This window comes from Spermophilus citellus (assembly GCF_964194105.1).
Source record: "Spermophilus citellus genome assembly, chromosome: 6".
Classification (NCBI taxonomy): domain Eukaryota; kingdom Metazoa; phylum Chordata; class Mammalia; order Rodentia; family Sciuridae; genus Spermophilus; species Spermophilus citellus.
The window spans coordinates 84213428-84234890 of NC_138187.1; the positions used below are offsets into that span (position 1 = coordinate 84213428).

Sequence of the window (21463 nt, forward strand, 5' to 3'; positions counted from 1 at the left end):
ATTTAATAGTTATGAGACTCTATAGGTTGTATACAGATTGTGGTTTGAGATCTAGCTATTTTACTTAGTTTGTATAGTTTAGTTTAGGAAATATGAAACTAGATAACTCTTTTGAGGTTCTTTACTGTTCCTTTCTTCTTTAAAAAACATCTCTATTGAGATGTAATTCACCCATTTAAAGTATGCAGTTCAGTGTTCTAAATGTGCATAACCATCACCATTATCTAAATAGAAACATTTTTGTACCCCTGAGAGAAACATCATATCCTAGCAGGTAATTCCATTCTGTTTCTTGTCTGTCCCCCACCTCCATCCCCATCTCTGACTAGCCATGAATCAGCTTTATGTCTATAGTTTCGCCTATTCTGAACATTTCATATAAATGGGAATCATAAAATATGAGTCTTTTCGTGCCTAACTTTTTTCACTTATGACTAGTATTTCGTTGTGTGGATATACCACTTTTTATGTATTCATTTATCAGTTGATAAATATTTGATTGTTTTTACTTTCTGCCTGTTAGGAGTAATGATCTTGTAACTATTCACAAGCAAGTTTTTGTAGATTTCTGTTTTGGGTTCTTTGGGGAATATACCTAGGGGTGGAAGTGCTGCATCATATAGTAATTCTGTGTTTAGTATTTTGAGTAACTGCCAAACTGGTTTTCACAGTGGTGGTATTATTTTATGTTCCCACCAGCAATAGCAATGTGTTTCTAATTTCTCTACATCCTTGTCCACACTTGTTAGTGTCCATTTTTGATTATAGCCATCCTACCTGGTGTGTTCAAAGTTGTGCTTTTGATGTTGTATTTCCCTAAAGGCTAGTGATGTTGTACTTTTTTCATATGCTTATCTTTGGGAAAATGTCAGTTCTAGTCTTTCCTCCTCATTTCTCTTCCTCCTTTAATTGTATTTATCTTTTTACTAATGACTTATTAATTTCTGTATATTCTGAGCACACATCCTTTATCGGATATATAATTTGGAAATATTTTCTCTCATCTTTGTCTTTTTACTTTCTTGGAGGTATAAGTTACAGCCCCAATTTTTAAAAAATTTGATGTAGTTCATCTTTGCAATTCTTAAATTTATGATCTGAAGCAGTGTTTTAACTTTCAGTGTATTCTTCTCCTTCATTAAATAAATAATGGTGAAAAAAATATCAAAAGGCTGTTACATATTTCTTAGGCTATTAATTTAAAGGAGTTCATAGAAATAAAATCTAGAAACCTCCTTAATTAGATATTTGCATATCATTTTATAAGGAATTTGTAATAGTCAAATATGCAAATATAATTGAAATTTTACATAAAATGTTTACTTCTTGAGTACACATATCAGCTACCCAGATCAAGATACAGAACATTCCTAGCACCCCAAAGCCTTCTTACCCAAGCCAGTTTTTTTGTTTTGTTCTGTTTTTTTTTTTTTTTTGGTACTGGGTTTTGAACTCAGGGGCACTTGACCACTGAGCCACATCCCAGTCCTATTTTGTATTTTTATTAGAGATAGAGTCTCACTGAGTTGCTTAGTGCCTTGCTTTTGCTGAGGCTGACTTTGAACTCATGATCCTCCTGACTCAGCCTCCCAAGCCGCTGAGATTATAGGCATGCACCATCATGCCTGGCCAGATTTTGATTTTATTTTATTTATTTTTATTTTTTTGGTGGTTCTGGGGATTAAACTCAGGGCCTTGTCCATGCGAGACAAGCACTTTACCTAGTGAGCTGTATCCCCAGCCCCAGATTTTGATTTTTAAAGTCAACCAGAATCAGAGAAAGTTACATAGGAATCTCTTTTTTCCTTATTTTAAGTAGAGATACACTCCATTGTTTTTAGTGACTTGGAAATCGGTGGATTTAGCCAAGTGTTGGTGGTGATGTCCAGAATCTCCATAGATGAATGTTAATAGAATACCCTTCAGATGTGAAATGCCACACTAGATTCTTGAACAGCTTTTTCTGATCCACCCTTTAGGAGAGTTTGCTAGCAGTTTTGTGAGTGTTGCAGTTGGATCTCCTCCATCCTGAAATCTGAAACTGAAAAAATGTTTGTTTTTTTTTAAGTCTATTAATATGTTATACCTACCACTTGATGGCACTGTTACATTGGGATCAGCAGTATTGTGAAAAATCAACAATGGTATTTGGTTGTTGATTTCAGAGTCAATTAACTCCATCTTTTATTTTATCTTGTCTATTTAGAATCATCTATTTTGGTATTTCCTGTGAAGAAAATTCTTCGTATTTTTAAATTCAGTTTTAACAATGTTTTTTTTTTTATGTTCATTTTTTCCTTGGGCATTTTTGAGCATAGAAATACAATTAATTGCTTTCAACAGTCAAATCCTTTAATTTTTAAAGATGAATAAGGCTAGATATTTCTTTTAGAAAGCCAATCGATTAGCAGATACAAACCTGTAAACACCCTCCCCTCAGTAACAAAAGTGTGTACGCGCACGTGCATGTTCATATTATTTTTGTTATTTGTGGTTAGTGAATGAGTGTTTACTAACTTGGTAATAATTAACTGCTGGTAGGCTACATAAAGGTGTTATTCAGAGACCTTGAAGATATAAAGAAGATTTTATTGTTGTTTAAGGGAAAAAATTCTTAGTGATTCACTGTTAACTCTTGGTAAAAATACTCACCACTCTTTTATAGAATCTAGTTTTCAAAAGAAAGATCCAACTTTATTTTCTATTTGCTTTTCAGAAAACTCAAGTGAAATCTATTTAGCTTGTTACTAGCATCGAGTAAGCATAACATGTATTTTTTTTTATAACACAAGGGAGTTTATTTTGTGAAGTAATGAGTGAGTAGTCACAGAACTCGAAGATTTGAATAGGGCAGGGTGAAATTTAGTATCAACTATCCATTTTATAGAGTATTCTGAGAAAATGAAGTATCTAACTTTGCTTCCACATGACTAATTCTGAAAGAAAAACTAGGATAACTAGCTGTATGCAAGACTTTAAAGACGTAAGCTATTCTTCAGAATCCTTAATATATTTTTGGGGGCTGGGGATGTGGCTCAAGCGGTAGTGCACTTGCCTGGCATGCGTGCAGCCCAGGTTCGATCCTCAGCACCACATACAAAAACAAAGATGTTGTGTCCGCCGAAAACTAAAAAATAAATATTAAAAAGTTCTCTCTCTCTCTCTCTCAAAAATAATATATATATATATATATTTTTATTGTTTTTATTAGTGCATTATACATAACAGTAGGGTTATTTTCTTAAACATTTTAAAAATTCCTATTAAAGCTTAAAGCTCTTACCTGTGTCATTATAATTTGCTAACTGTGCTTGAACAGATAGCACAAAGTGTTTTCCTTGAAAATGGATAGTTATAACTGCCTTTCTTTGGGGCTAGGAAAAGGCTTGCAGTATATACTGGGCTAATTAGAAGGGGAAGTTTTTTAAAATGAAGCAAAGTATAAGTAACAGATCAAGGAATAGAATAAGGAAATTACATAGTTTAATTTTTTTTTGTGTGTGGGTGTGTATGTGGATGTGAGTGTGGTACTAGGATTGAACCCAGGAGCACTTAACCTCTGAACCACATCCCATCTTTTTTTATTTTTTGAGACAGGGTCTCTCTAAGTTGCTTTGGGCCTTGCTAAATTGCTGAGGCTGGCTTTAAATTTGCAGTCCTCCTGCCTCAGCCTCTTGGGCCACTGGGATTACAGGCATGCGCCACCATGCCCAGAATTGTAAGGATTTTTGATGCCAAGTGTTATGATCTCAAACTTAGTTAAAAATTAAAAATAATACAGTGAAAAAAGACAACCAAATTGAAATTTTTGTTTTGGAAATTTAAGAGCTGATTCTTAGAAAAATCCAAATACAGAAGCATTTAGAAAATATATTATGAAGAAAAAGAACACTAAATTAAAAAAAATTTTTTTAGTTATACGTGGGCACAATATCTTTATTTTGTTTATTTTTATGTAGTGCTGAGGATCGAACCCAGGGTCTCACACGTGCGAGGCGAGCACTCTACCACTGAGCCACAACCCCAGCACCCCCCCAACTAAACTTTTTAAGAAATGAGCAGATGATATATACTAACCATATTTAAAAGCACTTTAAAATCTCAGTGAAACATAATTTTTTGAGAAAGATAATGAACTTCTAGAATTGACTCAAGACAAGAATACCCCCATAGATAAATGATTGTCAAAGAAAATATAAAAAGTTGTCAGTTAATTTCATTTTAGACTCCATAGCTTTAGGTTTATTGAGTTCTTTAAGTCCCATGGAGCAAGAATTTTCTTTGTTACATTGTTAGTTCCAGAGCATAGAAAAGAACACTTGACATATAATGTGTGAAGAAATAGACAAAATCTTAACAAAAAGGAGCAAAGAATTAAAAGTATTGACCAATCTCATTTTTGACTGTTGATAGAAAAATTATAAAACACTAGCAACTCAAATTAATAGTATATTTTAAAATAAAAATCTGGTGTGATCAAAGATTTATTTTAGGAATGGACAAATACTTTAACATGGGAAACAATATATGTTACACCAGTTGGGAAAATAAGAAGCTATATGAATATCCAGTCAATTGTTTAAAAGGAACATTTGGTAAATTAGCTTTTGTTTGATAAAATACAAAATTATATAACATTTGTTCTTTTTTTCTCTTCATATTTTTTATATATATTTATTTTAATTGTAAATGGACCTTTATTTATACGTGGTGCCGAGACTCAAACCCAGGACCTCCACATGCTAGGCAAGTGCTCTACCACTGAGCCACAACCCCAGCCCCTCTCTTCATATATTTTATTGGTGCATAATAGTAATACATAATGATGGTATTTTTTGTTATATTTGTGTATGCAAACAATATAACAATATATATATGTGTATGTGTGTATGTGTGTGTGTATGTATGTGTGTGTGTGTATATATATATATATATATATATATATATATATATTTGGCCAACATCACTCCCAGCACCACTTCTCTCTCTCCTTCCCTGTCTCCCATCTCTGATTCCTTTCTTCTGCTTATCTTCTTTTTTTCATGAGATCCCTACTTTATCTTCTTTTCCTTTTTCTTCTCTAGCTTCTACATATAAAACATGTGTCCCTTGACCTTCTCAGTTTGGCTTATTTCACTTAACATGATGCACTCTAGTTCCATACATTTTTCTGCAAAGGACATAATTTCATTTCTCTCTCTTTTTTTTTTCAAAATTCTTATTTTATTATTTTTTTCATTTTTCTTTATAACTGAGTAAAACTCCATTATGTATATTTACCACATTTTCTTTATCCATTTATCCATCAGTGGATACCCAGGCTGGTTCCATAGTTTGGCTACTATGAATTTTGCTGCTGTAAACATGGGTATGCATAGTATTATGACAAATTTTTTAGGATAAATTCCAAGGTGTCGTATAGCTGTGTCATTTATTATTATTTTTTATAAAAATGAGATTGTACTTTAATATGGGGAAAATATCCTAGATTAAATACTACTAATAATATACTGAATAGTGAGATATCAGAGACATTCCATTGTACAACAAATGTATGTTTGGTGCCCCTACTTTGATCCAGGCACTATTTTGAGTACTGATAAACTGTCACCATGAAACTTACATTCTAGTGGGGAGGGGTGACAAGAGAAACATAATATTAACAAGTAAGTAAAGTAAACACTATATTATAAGGTGGCAAATTCTCTTTTTTAAAAAAAACAGTAGTATAGAGGAAAGGGATTGGGAATATAAAAGCGAGAGTAGATTTTCAGATTCATTTGCAGAGTGTTCAGAATGGTTCTCATTGAGGTGACTTGTGCTGGAAGGATACAGTATAGATATTTGGGGAAAGCATATTTCATCCAAAGGGAAAGACCAGGCTGAGGCTCTGAGTGAGAGGATTAGTGAGGGGCTTGTGTACAGTGAAAAGGGAGAGGAAAAAAAGAGGTATCATATCAGCCCATCAGATCACAAAAGTACTATTTAAAGAAAATGTGGTAAATGTGGTGGAATTGGAACCTGGCCCTTCTAATTCCTTAGCACTCGTTAGTGTCCGAGGACTTCATCTCTTGTGTCTTTACCTGTGGTTGTAGCAACAGGAAGTGGTAGAACTGAGGTGTAGGTTTAAAGCCCCATATTTGAATTTGTCAGTTGATTATGAATTAAAAAAGAATACTTTATTTGTTTTTACAATAGGTATGGAAAACAAATAACCTAGTATTTTAATGAAGATTTACAAATTTGAAATTAGTATAAATTCATTTGTTATGCAAGAAAATTGCATAACAGTCTTATTTTTTTTTTTTCTTTTTAACATTAGCAACATCAGGGAAATCATTACATATTTATCCAAATATCTTACAGTAATACTTTATTTTTGCAATATCATTGAGTAGTAATAATGACCCATGCTATGTACATTTTTCCTGCAAAATAAGCTTAACCTTTAATGGATAAAACTTAAATATTTTAAATAAACGTGTAAAGTTTAACAGTATATATTCTGATTTGAAAGATTTTGAATCTTTATATAATGGCTATAGTTTTTACTGTTTCTTTGAAGAGGAATAAGATTCATTAAAAAAAAATTAAGGTACCACTATATAGCTACCATATTGACTTATCTGAGATCTATTCCCTAATTTTTGAAATTATTATAATATTCACCTCAGGGTACTTAATAGATTAACAAGTTGAATAGCACTTATAAGATGCCTGGGACTGGGCCTAGCATATTTGTAAGAACTAAAAGAAAAAATTGATAATTTTTAAAGAAATTAAAATAGTCGAAGAGGAATACAAAGTTTTTGAGGATTTTAGGCATGAGTTTAATCAGTTCCCTTCCCTTAACCCCACCTTTCAAACATGTCTCCATTATTCCTTTACTGTGTCCCTTCTGTCTCAAGGTCAGTATGTTTATGCTGGAAGCTTTGCAGATATAATTCTAAGCCTTTTATGATATGTAATCTTCTGCTTTGTTAAACTTTTTTCATGCAGTATTGTATAGGGACATATTGGGGATAATTAAGACTTGCAGGATTATGTGTTTCTGTTCTAATTGGCTTCAGGCTGTCATAGTTTTAGCTTGTGTGTCTACAATTTACAATTTTTAGCTTCCTTTCTCTCTGTTAGCTATCTTGCTGCTGTCAGTGTTGCCACTTTTGTTAGTTTGTCACTGTGTCTCGTATTCAGCCTCTGATCTGTTAAGTGTTAAATTATTGAATAATCAAATTTTATAAAATAATATCTGGCAAGAAGGGAAAATTAAGGTTTAGCTTGTATGTTGATTCTGATTAGTATGGGCTGCCTAGAGTATTGAGTTAAGCAGTATTCTGGAGCTGCATCCATGTTTGATGTGAGAGTGCTCTGACAACAGAAGAGGTGGCAACGTGTGTGCCACATTTTGCCATTGATTGTCTGAAGTAAGATCCTGTATGAGAATCCACATGGGTTCTGTGATAAGTGAAATATATGTCAGTGTATGGACTTGGGGATAATTATTTTAACATCTTAGATACATTTTTGGTTCTTGGTTATTCTCTTACTTTAAACATTGAGACTTTCAAATAACTTACCCCAAGATAAATGAAGGAAATGATGGTTTGAAAGGGATCTGCCAATTTTAGTTACCATTGGGTTTGTTTGTTTCTCAGAATTTATGTGATTAAGCTATGTCAAAATTTTAATTGTTTCTTAGTGTCTCATATTTTATCAAAATTATATATGTAATCAGTTTTCAAATGTGTGACAAATGCACTAAATGGAAATTGTCAGATTATTAATAGACTTTCAAAAGGCTTGTTGACTTTCCAGATACTTCATCATGGCAATAAATAGGCATGTATGAATGATTATTAGTTTTTATTAAACATTTAATATGTGAATATATCTGAGAAAGTTGAAATTTTAAAATGAATTTTTCCAGTATGTCTTTCCTTTTACACATATTACATATAACTTTTACAGGTTGGATTTGCTACCATTTTATGCAAGATTGGTTGCTACATTGCATCCCTGCATGTCTGATGTAGCAGAGGATCTTTGTTCCATGCTGAGGGGGGATTTCAGATTTCATGTATGTATTTAAGTATTTATTTTGTAATATATATCTATATATATCCTTGTAAGTTGAGTGAGGATTTTTTAGTTTAAGACATAATTATTCTATTGGTAATCATATTTTTGAAATTCAATAGTGGTTCAGAATTTGTAGGATTCTGAATTTTTGAATTTGGATAACCAGTAGTGCTCAAAATTGATAAGTGATATTTCAACTGGGAAGGGGCATTATTACCTTGTTCTCCATTGTAGGTACTGCACCTTTTGCTTTTATAAATTAAAACTATTGTCTAAAGTCAAAACAGAGGCCTCATAGGTAGTCCCAGAAGAAATGGGATTGACTGAAGAGTTGGGGCATGGTGCTCCCTAGGGTGTCTCTTAAGGTGTTGGAATGTGAAGTATAAAATGTACCACAAATTCTGTGATCTTAAATGCTGCTGTCACTCGTGTTTTATTGATTCTTGCCTTAAGAATCTTTAGTGTGGCTAGTGGTGAGTTCTTTAAAGAGCCTCCTGACAGATGTCAGGGGCCTATTACCAGAAAGCAGATGACTTCCCTTCCTTTCCTTCCTAGGAGTCTGAAGAGACTACATTTTAGTGGTTCTTCCAAGCCCTCATTACCCAGCCATCTTGTAGAAGTGATAGAATTTAAAATATAGACTTGATGGGGTACTGCTAGAGGTGACTGAAAGTTGGCATTGATAGATTTTGGAAAGATATGAAATTTAAAAAAAGTGTTTGCATTAGCTGATGGAAAAATTGTGTTTACAAAATTTAGCTTTATAGTTAAGTTGCAAATAAAAACAGAAAGTTTTATTTGCTGTGCTCAGTACTCACTTTATTAGACTCGTTATGCACAAATCAGTAGTGTTGCTGATACTCAGGGAAGAGTAGATAATTCCTGAGATCAGGAACCTCATGAAACAGTTGGGGAAACAAGGCATAAATATTCACAGAAGCAAGAGGGAAATAAAAATGTCATTCTTAAATATAATAGATATAAGGATTGTATGCTTAATTAGCAAACAAATTATGGGAGAGTAAGTGCTTTGAGTTCAGAGGAAGGAGAAAGTCTCATGAGGGGCAGAGTGATCTGTAAATCCTTCTTGCTGCAAAAGTTAATTTGTTAATATGAGTTTTGTGGTTAAGATTTTTCTGGATCAGTTTTTGCCAAAACATTTCAGATTTTCATAACTAGTATTAAGCAAGGTAAGGTTTATGTGTTTAGAGAAGTTTGGAAAAACTGAACACAATAAGTTAAATGGTTTTGTGTTATACTATTGTAAGAATTCTCAAAACTTTAATAAGACAATATGCTCTGCGACTCTCCCAGAGGGATGTGAGTATGTACTCCTGTAAAGAACACACTTTGATAAATGCTGCTAGTTCAGGAACAGATTCATCAGAAGTCTTATTATTCTTGTTAGTCCCATTGTACAGACAGGGAAATGTTTTACTAGTTGGCAGTATGAGTATGTTATGTGAGTTGTATGAATATACCTTTAAGTCAAACCTCAAATTAAACAAAGGACAGTTGCTGGACTAAGCATAATTACTGCATTTGGTAAATCAATTAAGAAAATTCTGTCCACATATACTCCCTTTGCACACTGAAAATTGGAGTGGGAGTTGGGGGAATTGGCATTTTTATTGCTACTCTTGCAATGCTTCATTACAATAGTAACAATATGAGAGTTTTAGGAACACACTTTAGAAATCATTGCTCTCAGAGGAGAGAAGAAAAGGCACTTTTAAGGTAATTGATCACCTCTTTCTCCATTAGAATCTGTTGGTTTCTAATAGGCCATAAATATATGCATAATATGTCAATACACTCTGTTATCATGTATATCTAAAAAGGACAAATGAAAAAAATAGGCCATAAATATGTTCAACACTCTCCATTCTCAAATGAAAGCAAAATAACAACTGCCAAAGAAATCTCTCAGGAGGTACAGTGGCATATACCCATATCCTAGTTACTAGGGATATTGAGGCAGGAGGATCACAAATTGGAGGCCAGTCTTGGCAACTTAAACTATATCAAAATTAAAAAACAATAAAATAAAAAGGGTTGGGGATATAGCTCAATGGGTACCCTTGAGTTCGATTCCCAGTACTACCAAGAAAAAAAACTTCTCTCAAACTTCTACACATGTATACTGCAGCCATCCTCTTTCTTTTCCTTCTTACTTGGATGTTTTAGGATACACTTTTCTCTATTTCTCGTGAAGTTGCCCTTTGATTCACCATCATAACAGCACTCTGACAGAGACCACCAACATTTTCCTAAGACTGTTAGTTGATGTCCCTACAGATTCTAAAATGGTGGACTCACCTGCTTTTTAAGGAAACCATCATTCTGGCTCCACCTCATGCTAGCATTATAACTTTGGTCGGTTTACTCAAGTTCTAAACCTGTTACCTTGTCTATTAAATGGGGATAATAAATATATGCTTTTATTTTATTTTTTTTTTTTAAAGAGAGAGTGAGAGAGGGGAGAGAGAGAGAGAGAATTTTTAATATTTATTTTTTAGTTCTCGGCGGACACAACATCTTTGTTGGTATGTGGTGCTGAGGATCGAACCCGGGCCGCACGCATGCCAGGCGAGCGCGCTACCGCTTGAGCCACATCCCCAGCCCAATATATGCTTTTAAACGATTGTTCTTAAAGTTGAATGAGGTAATACATATACAGAATTCTTTATATGAACACAAATATCATTATCATAATAATTGTCCCTTTTCTACTACTCCTCTTTCTTGGTTCTTTCTTATTACTATTACTATTATTATTACTTATTACTATCTCAGTCTCCTTCATGGTTTTTCTAGCTGAGTTTATAAATTGAGATTTTCTTGCCTTTCTTCCTTAACTCTCAGTTTTGATGGAACACATTTTACTTGGGCTTCAATTAACATCTGTTTTCCAACAAACCCAAATCCCCAAATGTGTATCTTTTAGCAAAACCTCTCTCTTGGTACTTCTAGCTAAATATGTCCATCTTAAAGATGTCTTTATCTTTTACTTCCTTGAATGCACTTCTATATTCTCCCTATAAACATACAATCTATTTTATCCAACTGCTAAGAGCCCTCTGACTTTTAGGAGTCAGTATTCATCAAATTCCCTTACCTGCTTCTTCATAATAAAACATCTCAAACTTGGCATATTCTTTTCATATCTGCTGCTGATGTGTTTCATTATCCATAGCTTGAGTTACACTAATAGCCTTTTTTTTTTAAAGAGGGGAGAGAGAGAGAGAGAGAGAGAGAGAGAGAGAGAGAGAGAGAAAGAGAGAGAATTTTTTAATATTTATTATTTTTTAGTTCTCGGCGGACACAACATCTTTGTTGGTATGTGGTGCTGAGGATCGAACCCGGGCCGCACACATGCCAGGCGAGCGCACTACCGCTTGAGCCACATCCCCAGCCCGACTAATAGCCTTTTAACCAGGTTTCCCTGTCTCTTTTACCTTGGTCCAAAATACTGCCTTAGTCTCATGCTTCCCTCTGTATAAAAACCTCAGCTGATAAGTGAAGGTGGTTAACAAAACTATATGAAATATCTTTGGTAGCTAAAGAAATTCTGGTTAAAACATGAGTTTGCTAATTTGGCAGATTAGTCAAGGTAATAGAAATAAGAAGCCAACATTCTTGTATATTTCATTTAGATAGAATTTGAAGTGGTATTTTGGCAGTATTTTTCAAGATCCTTGGAGGCATTCATACATTTGATATCTCAAAGCTGTCCTAAATAAATAATTCTGTATACCAAATAAGCTTTATTTGTATAAAAAATTGTAATGGGGAAAAACTGATCATCTAAAAGCCCAACAGTAATTAAAAATGTGGTCAGATAAACACAGTGCTGTTAAGATATAAAGCCAGTTTATTTTTACACAAATGTTTTCATATTATAAGTAAAATTCTTTTTTTAAAGCAAGATAAAAAATCTTATAATGAATTTATAGGTGTGTTAAAATACTTAGTAGAGAATAGAAATGAATTACATGTGATATGTTAACAGTGACTATCTTTGGATAATGGAACTATGAGGAATATTTTTGACTTCTAGTTTTTCCTGTTCTTCGAATTTTCAGTATAGTCTACTTCTTTAATGATGCTTCCAGACAACTTTCAGACAACTTTTATGTATAATCAAATCACCCTCAATCATGTTTTTAAATTAGCGGTCTCAACTTTTTCAATGAAACCTTTTTATTAGTTAAAGTAAATTGGCCACATATCCGCAAAATGATATTTATTTTAAAATTATACCACACATTTGCAATTGTACCAAATACTTTATGTACATCGTAGAATATGTAAAAGTAAATAGAGGGTTGGGATTGTGGCTTAGTGGTAGAGTGCTTGCCTAGAATGTGTGAAACACTGGGTTCGATTCTCAGCACCACATACATATAAAAAAATGAAGGTACATTGACAACTAAAAGAATATTTATAAAAAATAAATAGAAAGATACAAAGTTAAAAGTACATAAATAGAAGTTCCAACCCCCTTCATACACATACATATTCCTTGTAGATCAAGAATATTGTGCATTCTACTTTTCAGATCACTAGTCCACAGAATAAAAAAAGAAAACTAATTTTAAAGCTAGGTAAATTTACTTAGAGACTCAGTACTCATTATATATATACTTTAAATGTCTTTATTTTTTATTTTATATGGTGCTGAGGATTGAACCCAGTGGCTGACACATGCTAGGCAAGTGCTCTACCTCTGAGCCACAACCCCTGCCCCTCATTACATATTTTTTAACAGTAAGTTTTCAGAAAAGTTTATTGAATGATTGAATACATTTAACGTAAAACAACGATCAAATTATGGAGGAAAGGAAGTATCTCTTTGGTTGAGTATCTATCTGGCACTTTGAGAGGCCACTGGGTTCTTCCTGTAGGGAAATAATAAATGGTAGACATAGGAAAGTCTTATTGTTTATGAGTTAACATATTGAAAGTTTTTATTAGTGCCTATAGATTTATTCAGTTCTTTATATTTCATCTATTTTTAACAAATGAGTTGCAAACAGCACTTTGCTATGCATGATTGACTAGTTAAGTAAAATCTTACAAGAGCTATTATTGAGGTAACAGTATAGAAAAATTTACATTGTTAATTCACATTTAGTGTTTTTTGGAGACGGGGTGAGGAGGGGTATCAGGAATTGAATTCAAGGGCACTCAACCGCTGAGCCACATTCCCAGCCTTATTTTAAAATTCTATGATTTTAGAGACAAGGTCTCACTGAGTTGTTTAGCGCCTCTCTTTTGCTGAGACTGGCTTTGAACTTGTGATCCTCCTGTCTCAGCCTCCCGAGCTGCTGGGATTAAAGGCGTGTGCCACCATGCCCGGCTCTCATTTAGTTTTGCAGAAGCATTTTGATATATTTGATTATAAGACTTCAAAAAATGAGAGTGACCAATACTGAATGAGGAATTAGACTAAGTTAGTTTTGTTTTATAAGTTACAGCCATTTGAAAGGCTTTCAATCTTCTCATTTGAAAATGAAAGAGTGGAGCTGGAGGTGTGAGATATAGCCTTTGCCTAGCATGTGTGTATTGCTGGGTGTAATAAATGCAAAGAAAAAAGAGAGAGAGAGAAAATGAGATAATTAGTTTATAATACTTCATTTAAAACTTCTATAATTTTGTAGAAGCTCAAATATTAACATCGTAGAATTAGAGAGTAGAATAGTGGTTACCAGAGCCTGGGAAGGGTTGTTGGGTATGGGGTATAGATGGAGAGAGGATGTTTAGTTAGGTACAAGGGAGCAATTGGTGAGGAAGAATAACTTTCAATATTCTGTAGCACAGTAGGTTACCTAGTCAATATATACTAAATCAATTAATTAGATTCCAAAACAGCTAATAGGGAATGGGAGTGTAGCTTAGTGTACTTCATATATAATGGGTTCAGTCCCCACCCTCCAAAAAAGAATCCTAGTAGACATTACACATTATATACATGTATTGAAGTATCACATGATATCCATAAATATGTAGAATTACCATTATGTTCATTAAAAATTTTAAATGTGTTTTTAAAATTCTATGATTTTTGCCATTTTTTTAGGTAGCTTGTCCTTTTATAATATTTTGTAATATTTAAGAAGAGTTAATATAAATACGTTTGATAATACAGTATGATACAAATTTCAAAAACTATAATGCTCAATAAAATTGTCTGATATTTCATTGCAGTTGTTAAAAGAGGCTGCACATCAGAATCTTCCAAGGAGATTTGAAAAAAAAAAAATCAGTTCTTACCCTAAAGATAGAGCTTCAGAATAGTTTTTAAAATGCTTTCTTATGCTTTCCCCTGTGTTCTCTTGATTATAAAAGAGATGCACACTCCATGTAATTTTGAAAATATGTAAAGTAGAAAACAAGATGGGGGGAAAACACTTTACCATTGATCAGCAAACCCTGTTAACATTTTGGTGTTTTCTTTGCCTTTTTTTTTCTCTATAGTTTTTCATGGATGAATTATACTGTATGTACAATTTTCTGTTCTTATTTCTCACTTAGAAGCACTTTGCTTTGTCATTTAAAACACTCCTTAAACATAATTTTAGCCTGGTACAGTGGCACATGCCTGTAATCCTAGCTACTTGGGAGGCTGAGGTAGGAAGAGACAAATTTGAGGCCAGTTTGGCAACTTAATGAGACCCTGTCCTAAAAAATGAAAAGTGCTGGGAATGTAGCTTAGTGGTGGAACACCCCCAGGGTTCAGTCCCCAGTACTGCAAAAGAAAAAAAAAATCATTTTAAAGGTATAACTTTCTTTTGCTCTCTATAATAATTGCTTCATATCAGATGGACTGTAGTCACTATCATTATTATCATGTCCTAATATTTATTCTTATTTTGCCAACTGGACAGGAAAGTTCAGGTAATTTATGTGACTTGCCCAAGATCATAATATTCCCCCAGATGACCACAAGAGTGCTTATATTGTGACTAAAGATCTTTTGCTCTTTCACTTTGCTACAATACATATATAGAGGTTAAGTATTTTTATCTATTTGTTTAATCCACAAACATTTAATGCCCTTGTATTAGATATATGAATATACAAACACAGATAAAATTAATAACATTTATTGATATCTTTCTTGTTCCAAGTACTGTTTCCTGTGCTTTACATGTATTAACTTTTGCTTAAAACTAACAACAACCCTTATTAGCACCATTTTACAAAATAGGAAAGTAAGGCACAGATTTTAGGTACCAGCTCATAAATTATATAGCTGGAATATAAACCAAATAAAACTGGTCTAGTGTTCATATTCAGTCTACCCCCAAGAGTTCACTAAGGTAAATTAATACAAGTTTTTCATGTGTCGTGCTTGTTAAACATTTATTTATGAAAGGATCTTTATGAAGCCTGTATTCTCATAAATTACAAGGCTGAAAACGATTGTTTATTCAGTATTACTGTGTTTAATGTTAAAATTGAGGATCTTGTCAGTTGTATTTTCTATTTGTCTCTAGTCTCAAGCTATTTTGTTTGTATAAATGATGTGACTAAAATACAGTTTTGGATTAAAGTTGAATTTTTGTGATTTTATTTGATTTTGCTTAATTTATAGTTTTAAATTCAGTTAGGATAAGCTTCTAGTTTGCTCTGAGTTTTTAGTAAACATGATTTTGTACTGAAAGTAGGTCCTTAAAAGTGAAGATGTCAAATTCTATCAATGCACTAGCTATCTAGGTATTAAGTTTAGTTTTTACCTAAATGACTATCATTAAGTGCACTGCTGCTGGTGAGATTAGATGTTCTTTCAGATGGGGTAGTGCAGTAGAATTCTCAGTTGACTGACAATTGGAATATTTGGATCTCAGTGTCCATTTTTGGTCATTTGACAGCTTTGTAGTTTTTTAGTTTTAACTACTCAGAATGATAATTGTTATTCCTTTCTCAGAATGTTCTTACATGGGGAAAATTGAATGTTCTGGAAAGATTATTAAACTAATTAAAGATTAATATGCTACCACATTATGGTTATTGTCATTCCAATAATGTATTCCAATAATGAGTGTAGGTTTGATTTTTCTGATAAAAATATAAGTCTGAGGTTAAATCTAATTGCATTTATCTTAATGTGTCCATTCCTATTCTACTGATTTAATGGGGGTTTATTACATTATATATTTCTTGAAACGTGCCATAAATAGAGAACTGAAATTTACAAAGGATTTGAACTTGGACATACAATGATGACTGGTAATTAAAAAACAACTGAGATTACATCACGTTTTACTGTAGTGAATTAATAATTTAAAATACAGTATATTTCCAGTAAGCCCTAATAGTGTATTTCCTTAAGTGAGCCTTTGGCATTTATATTTTTAAAGCAGCATTTTCATAAAGTGTGTTCCTTATGACATTAATTTAATTGAGTATTAACTAATAGTGGTTAACATTTAAAAAGGAGAGTTTGTTTTGTCAAATATATTTGAGTAACATTGATTGAAATTAAGTTAAACAGGTTTCTTTAAGGGCCTTTTTAAGCCTGAAAAAATGCATTTTCCCCATATTATTTGACCATGAAATGTTTTGCAGCACACTTCCTGGGATTTCTTTGCATTACACAGAGCAAAGTTTTCCAAAATAAAGTTATAATAATTTGAATATAGCAAGAAATTATGCTTTATTTATTTTAAATATTGGAAATAAATTCAAACATTAAAATAACAATTATCAGAGATTGAAAATGTAGATTAAGTACTTTTTTCTCTTAATTTGTAGGTACGAAAAAAGGACCAGATTAATATTGAAACAAAGAACAAAACTGTTCGATTTATTGGAGAACTAACAAAATTTAAGATGTTCACAAAAAATGATACACTGCATTGTTTAAAGGTAAGTGCTGAATTGTTTGTTTTTAATAGAAAAATTTAAAGTTTTAGTTGTAACTAGTGAATAAATTGAAATAATTAAATATTTGACTAATACAAAAGAAAACAAGAAAAGGACTGGAAAAATGCTTCTCAATAGTAGAGTGCTTGCCTAGCATGCTCAAGGCCCTGGGTTCGATCCCCAGTACCATCAAAAAAATAAAAGTAACAAAAGAAGTAGAAGAAAAAATAATTAAAAAGGAATGTTAAACAGATGAGCAAAACAGAAAACAAATAGTAACATAGTAGATATAAATGTAGCTCTGTTAGTAACTGCATGAAACAGAGGGATAAAATAACATCTATAAAAAGCCATAAGAACATAAGACTTGATTAAAACTACTATGTGCTATGTATGAGACAGATACTGTTAAGTATAAACACAAGAAAGGTTCCAATAAAAAATGGGGAAATATATTACACTAATAATAACTATTTTTCAAAGTAGATTTTTAAATTGAAAAACATTTTAGAAACAAAGGGTAGTTCACAAAGATAAGGAAGTCATCTTAATGGGAAAATGTTACTTGAATCAGTCAATTTGCACCCAGTAACATAGCTTCAAAATATGTAAAGCAAAAATTGGCAAGTAATAGAGAAATAAACAAACCCACAATTAAAATGAGAGGTTTGAAAACACCTCTCAGCTTATAGAACAGGCAGAAAAAAATCCCTAAGTTTGTACTACACAGAATTTGGTAATATATTTACCAACCTTCATCTAATTGACACCATACTCAACAACAGAATTTATAATCTCAGATATACATGGATCATTTACCAAAATCAACCATAAAGTATGAAAAGATTTGAGAGGATTGAAATTTTTGAGATTAAGGGTTTTGTCCACAATGAAATTAAATCAAAGTCAACTAACAGTAACTAACTGTATGTACTAAAGCTGATGAAGAAAAATGAAATAGTTCTTCTGTACCTGAAATTGGTCACTTTTACTAACATTGGTTTTCTCTATAACATATCTTCTGACAACTTGATTTCCTTGGGTTTTTAATAGGTATATCATACAAAATGTATCTTATAAATTCAAATACATTTAAAATACCCTGAGTTAAGCAAAATTAAACAAGTGTCTTTACTGCATGGTATCTTAGAATGTTTAAAATACCAGTTGTTGAGCATGGTGGCGCATGCGTGTAATTCCAGCAGCTCTGGAGGCTGAGGCAGGAGGATCTTAAGTTCAAACCCAGCCTCAGCAATTTAGTGAGGCCCTAAGCAACTCATGGAGACCCTGTCTCTAAATAAAATACAAAAAAGGATTTGGGATGTGACTCAGCAGTTGAGTGCCTCTGAGTTCAGCCCTGTTACCAAAAGTGAAAGAAGACAAAAAAAACCCCTCCAAAAGTCATTATAAATGTTCAAGGAATTAAGTTTCCTAAACTTTCATGGAGCATCTCAAGACATTGGTACATAGCAAAGTAAATTCAGAGAAACTCAAGACAGCATTATAAGAATTGTAGGAATTTTCTTAACACTGTAATTGAAAGGAGTCATGCTATATAAACGTTTTAAATGTATTAGTATATTTCTTTGTATTCTTAAAATATGTAGGAAAGATATATATATTTCTTGAAACAAAAATTCCATCTCTAAGAATTAATTTTAAGGAAATAATCAACAATATGAGCACAGATTTACGTGCAGGTTGTTTATCATACAATTTTTGTAATAACAAAAAATGGAGAAAATTTGGATGTCAAATAAATTTTTTTTAATATTTATTTTTTAGTTGTAGTTGGACACAATATCTTTATTTTTATGTGGTGCTGAGGATCGAACCCAGGGCCTTGCACGTGCTAGGCGAGCACTCTACTGCTGAGCCACAATCCCAGCCCATCAAATAAATTTTTAACCTATTCATATTATGTCATTCTGTATGCCTTATAAATTGTGCCATTGCAGGATAAAAAAGGACATGAAAAAATACTTACATTGAGCCAATAAAAAACCAAGTTATTAAATGAGACAACATGTCTAAAGTGTTTTTTGTTTTAAAAATTATGCACAGAAAAATATTGAGAGGATAAAAATTAAAAGGATATGGGAATGTGGTTATAAATTTTATATAATACAAGTATTCTGGGGTAAGAATTTTTCAAAATAAATGTTATATAGATCAAAAAAGTCATTGAGAAAACGTTATCTTTGTATGTGGCATGTACATAAATGCATTAATAATAAATATAGAATATAGATAGGACTTTGACATAGTTCCCATATATCTATGAAAGGAAATACATTAAATATATTGAAGTTTCTCAGTAAAATTTTATGAGAGAACACAAAGATGCCCAGCAATGAAACGTACTAAAGAACATTTGATTTTGTTTTTTACCTTGACATTTTATAAGATGATACACATATTAGATGTGTATACTCTTTTCTTTCTCTGCTAAGACTCAAATGTTTTCTTTGTAGTTTTTCATCATTTTTATAATTCCAGATGCTTCTATCAGACTTTTCTCATCACCATATTGAAATGGCATGTACCCTGCTGGAAACATGTGGACGGTTTCTTTTCAGATCTCCAGAGTCGCACCTGAGGACCAGTGTACTTTTGGTAAGGGCTTGGGAATCCTGGTAAGAACTTGAGGTTCTTGATTTACTTCAGTGACTAAAAATATTGCTCATTACTGTTCATCTTCCCCTGCCATGAGAATACAAACATTTCTACCAAAACTAGAACATTTCAAACAATAAACTGCCATCCTGGAGAGCTGTAGGAATCTTTCTCATTTGGTTACTAGTGAATTCACAGTATTATAAAGGGAATTAAGTTGAATCCATAAAACCAAACAAATTATACAAACGAATACATACTCTCATACTTTTAGGTTAGACTCATCTTTGTTTTTGCTACAAGCTGTTATTAATGTGTCATTTAACAGATAAAAGTATAAGCTAAAAAATGTAAAATTAAATTTTAACATTAAAAAATCAAAATATAAACTTGAAAATTTAGGGAGAGAAGTTGCTTCTGAAGCTAATTAGATGTTGAAATGGCCATTTCAGGGCTGGGATGTGGCTCAAGCAGTAATGCTCTCGCGTGGCATGCGTGGGGTGCTGGGTTCGATCCTCAGCACCACATAAAATAAAATAAAGGTGTCCATCGAAAACTGAAAAATAAATATTTAAAAAATTCTTTCTCTCCCTCTCTCTTCTCTCTCTGTCTCTAAAAAAAAAAATGGCCATTTCAAGTTTATTGAGCATTCATGTTATTATGTTTATTGATAATGTCTAAGCATTTGCTTTCAGCCTTTGAAAAGAGATAAGAGATATGGTAAGAGGGATAGTGGTACTAAAGAGAGTTCTGGTAGGAATCCCTGGGCATAGACTGTTATTCTATTGGTATATTGCATTGCAGTAGTCTTGATTTTATCATTTTGTACATGTCAGATTTTTTAGACTCTATTTATGACCATGAATACTCTATGCTGATAGTATTTAAAATGAAACATGAATTTATTTCTGTAAAATGTTTTCATAAATATTAATGTGATTGCCATCAAATGGAATTGATTTCCAAATTCTCTCAAGGCTTACATCACATCAATCATAAATTCAAATTTTATTGTAATTCCTTATGAAAAAAAAACAAACAAACACCCTCTCTTTCCTCTTTGGTAATTATACCGGTCAGGTTAACTTACTTTTTTTTTTTTTAATGTTTTTAATGTTATTACATTTTTTTAGTGTTTTTTTTTTTTAAGGTGGACACAATATCTTTATTTTTATGTGGTGCTGAGGATCGATCGAACCCAGTGCCTCATGCATGCTGGTGAGCACTACCACTGAGCCACAACCCCAGCCCTTATACCTTTATTTTACTTATTTATTTTTATGTGGTGCTGAGGATTGAACCCAGTGCCTCCTATGTTCTAGGCAAATGTTCTACCACTGAGCTACAACCATAGCCCCTTAACTTACTTTTAATGCCTATATTTTATTTATAACTGAATCCTTGATATTTATTTTTCCTAAGGAAAATATTTATGAATTATTATGGTATAGATGAACATAATATTTCCAAAATCTGAATTCTTTCTTACCTGACCAGTGCACTTTTTCCTACCTTTCTAGCAAAAGCAGCTAGCTTTTGGTATTGATTCTCTTGATTTCTGGATACAGACCTAGTTTTTTTTTTATCATTTAACAGTTTTTTTAAAAAATATTTTTAGTTATAGATGGACACAATACCTTTATTTTATTTTTTTATGTAATGCTGAGAATCAAACCCAGTGCCTCACACGTGCTAGGCAAGTGCTCTACCACTGAGCTACAATGCTAGCCCTCGTTTAACAGTTTTGAGAACTAATCAGTTCTCCAGGGATTTTATAGTTGGGTAGGAGGGGTCATATAAAGACATGAAATATAATCATCATCCTCAAAATGTTCCACATCTAGTGAGTAAGAATTAAACACATATTTCCAATGTGGCATCATAAGTGCTTATATTA

The 21463-nt window shown here is 32.5% G+C and overlaps 1 protein-coding gene across 4 annotated transcripts in view; it reads left to right on the forward strand.

Moving 5' to 3' along the window:
- Positions 1 to 21463, forward strand: part of UPF2 (UPF2 regulator of nonsense mediated mRNA decay) — a gene marked incomplete at its 3' end in the record, with an annotated part of 114445 nt that overhangs the window by 49605 nt on the left and 43377 nt on the right. For all 4 annotated transcript variants that reach the window (XM_081300465.1, XM_081300466.1, XM_081300468.1 and 1 more), the window contains exons 9-11: positions 7969 to 8077; positions 16840 to 16953; positions 19450 to 19566. In XM_081300465.1, the coding sequence (XP_081156591.1) occupies positions 7969 to 8077; positions 16840 to 16953; positions 19450 to 19566 (340 nt within the window). The remainder of the gene's footprint in view (positions 1 to 7968; positions 8078 to 16839; positions 16954 to 19449; positions 19567 to 21463) is intronic.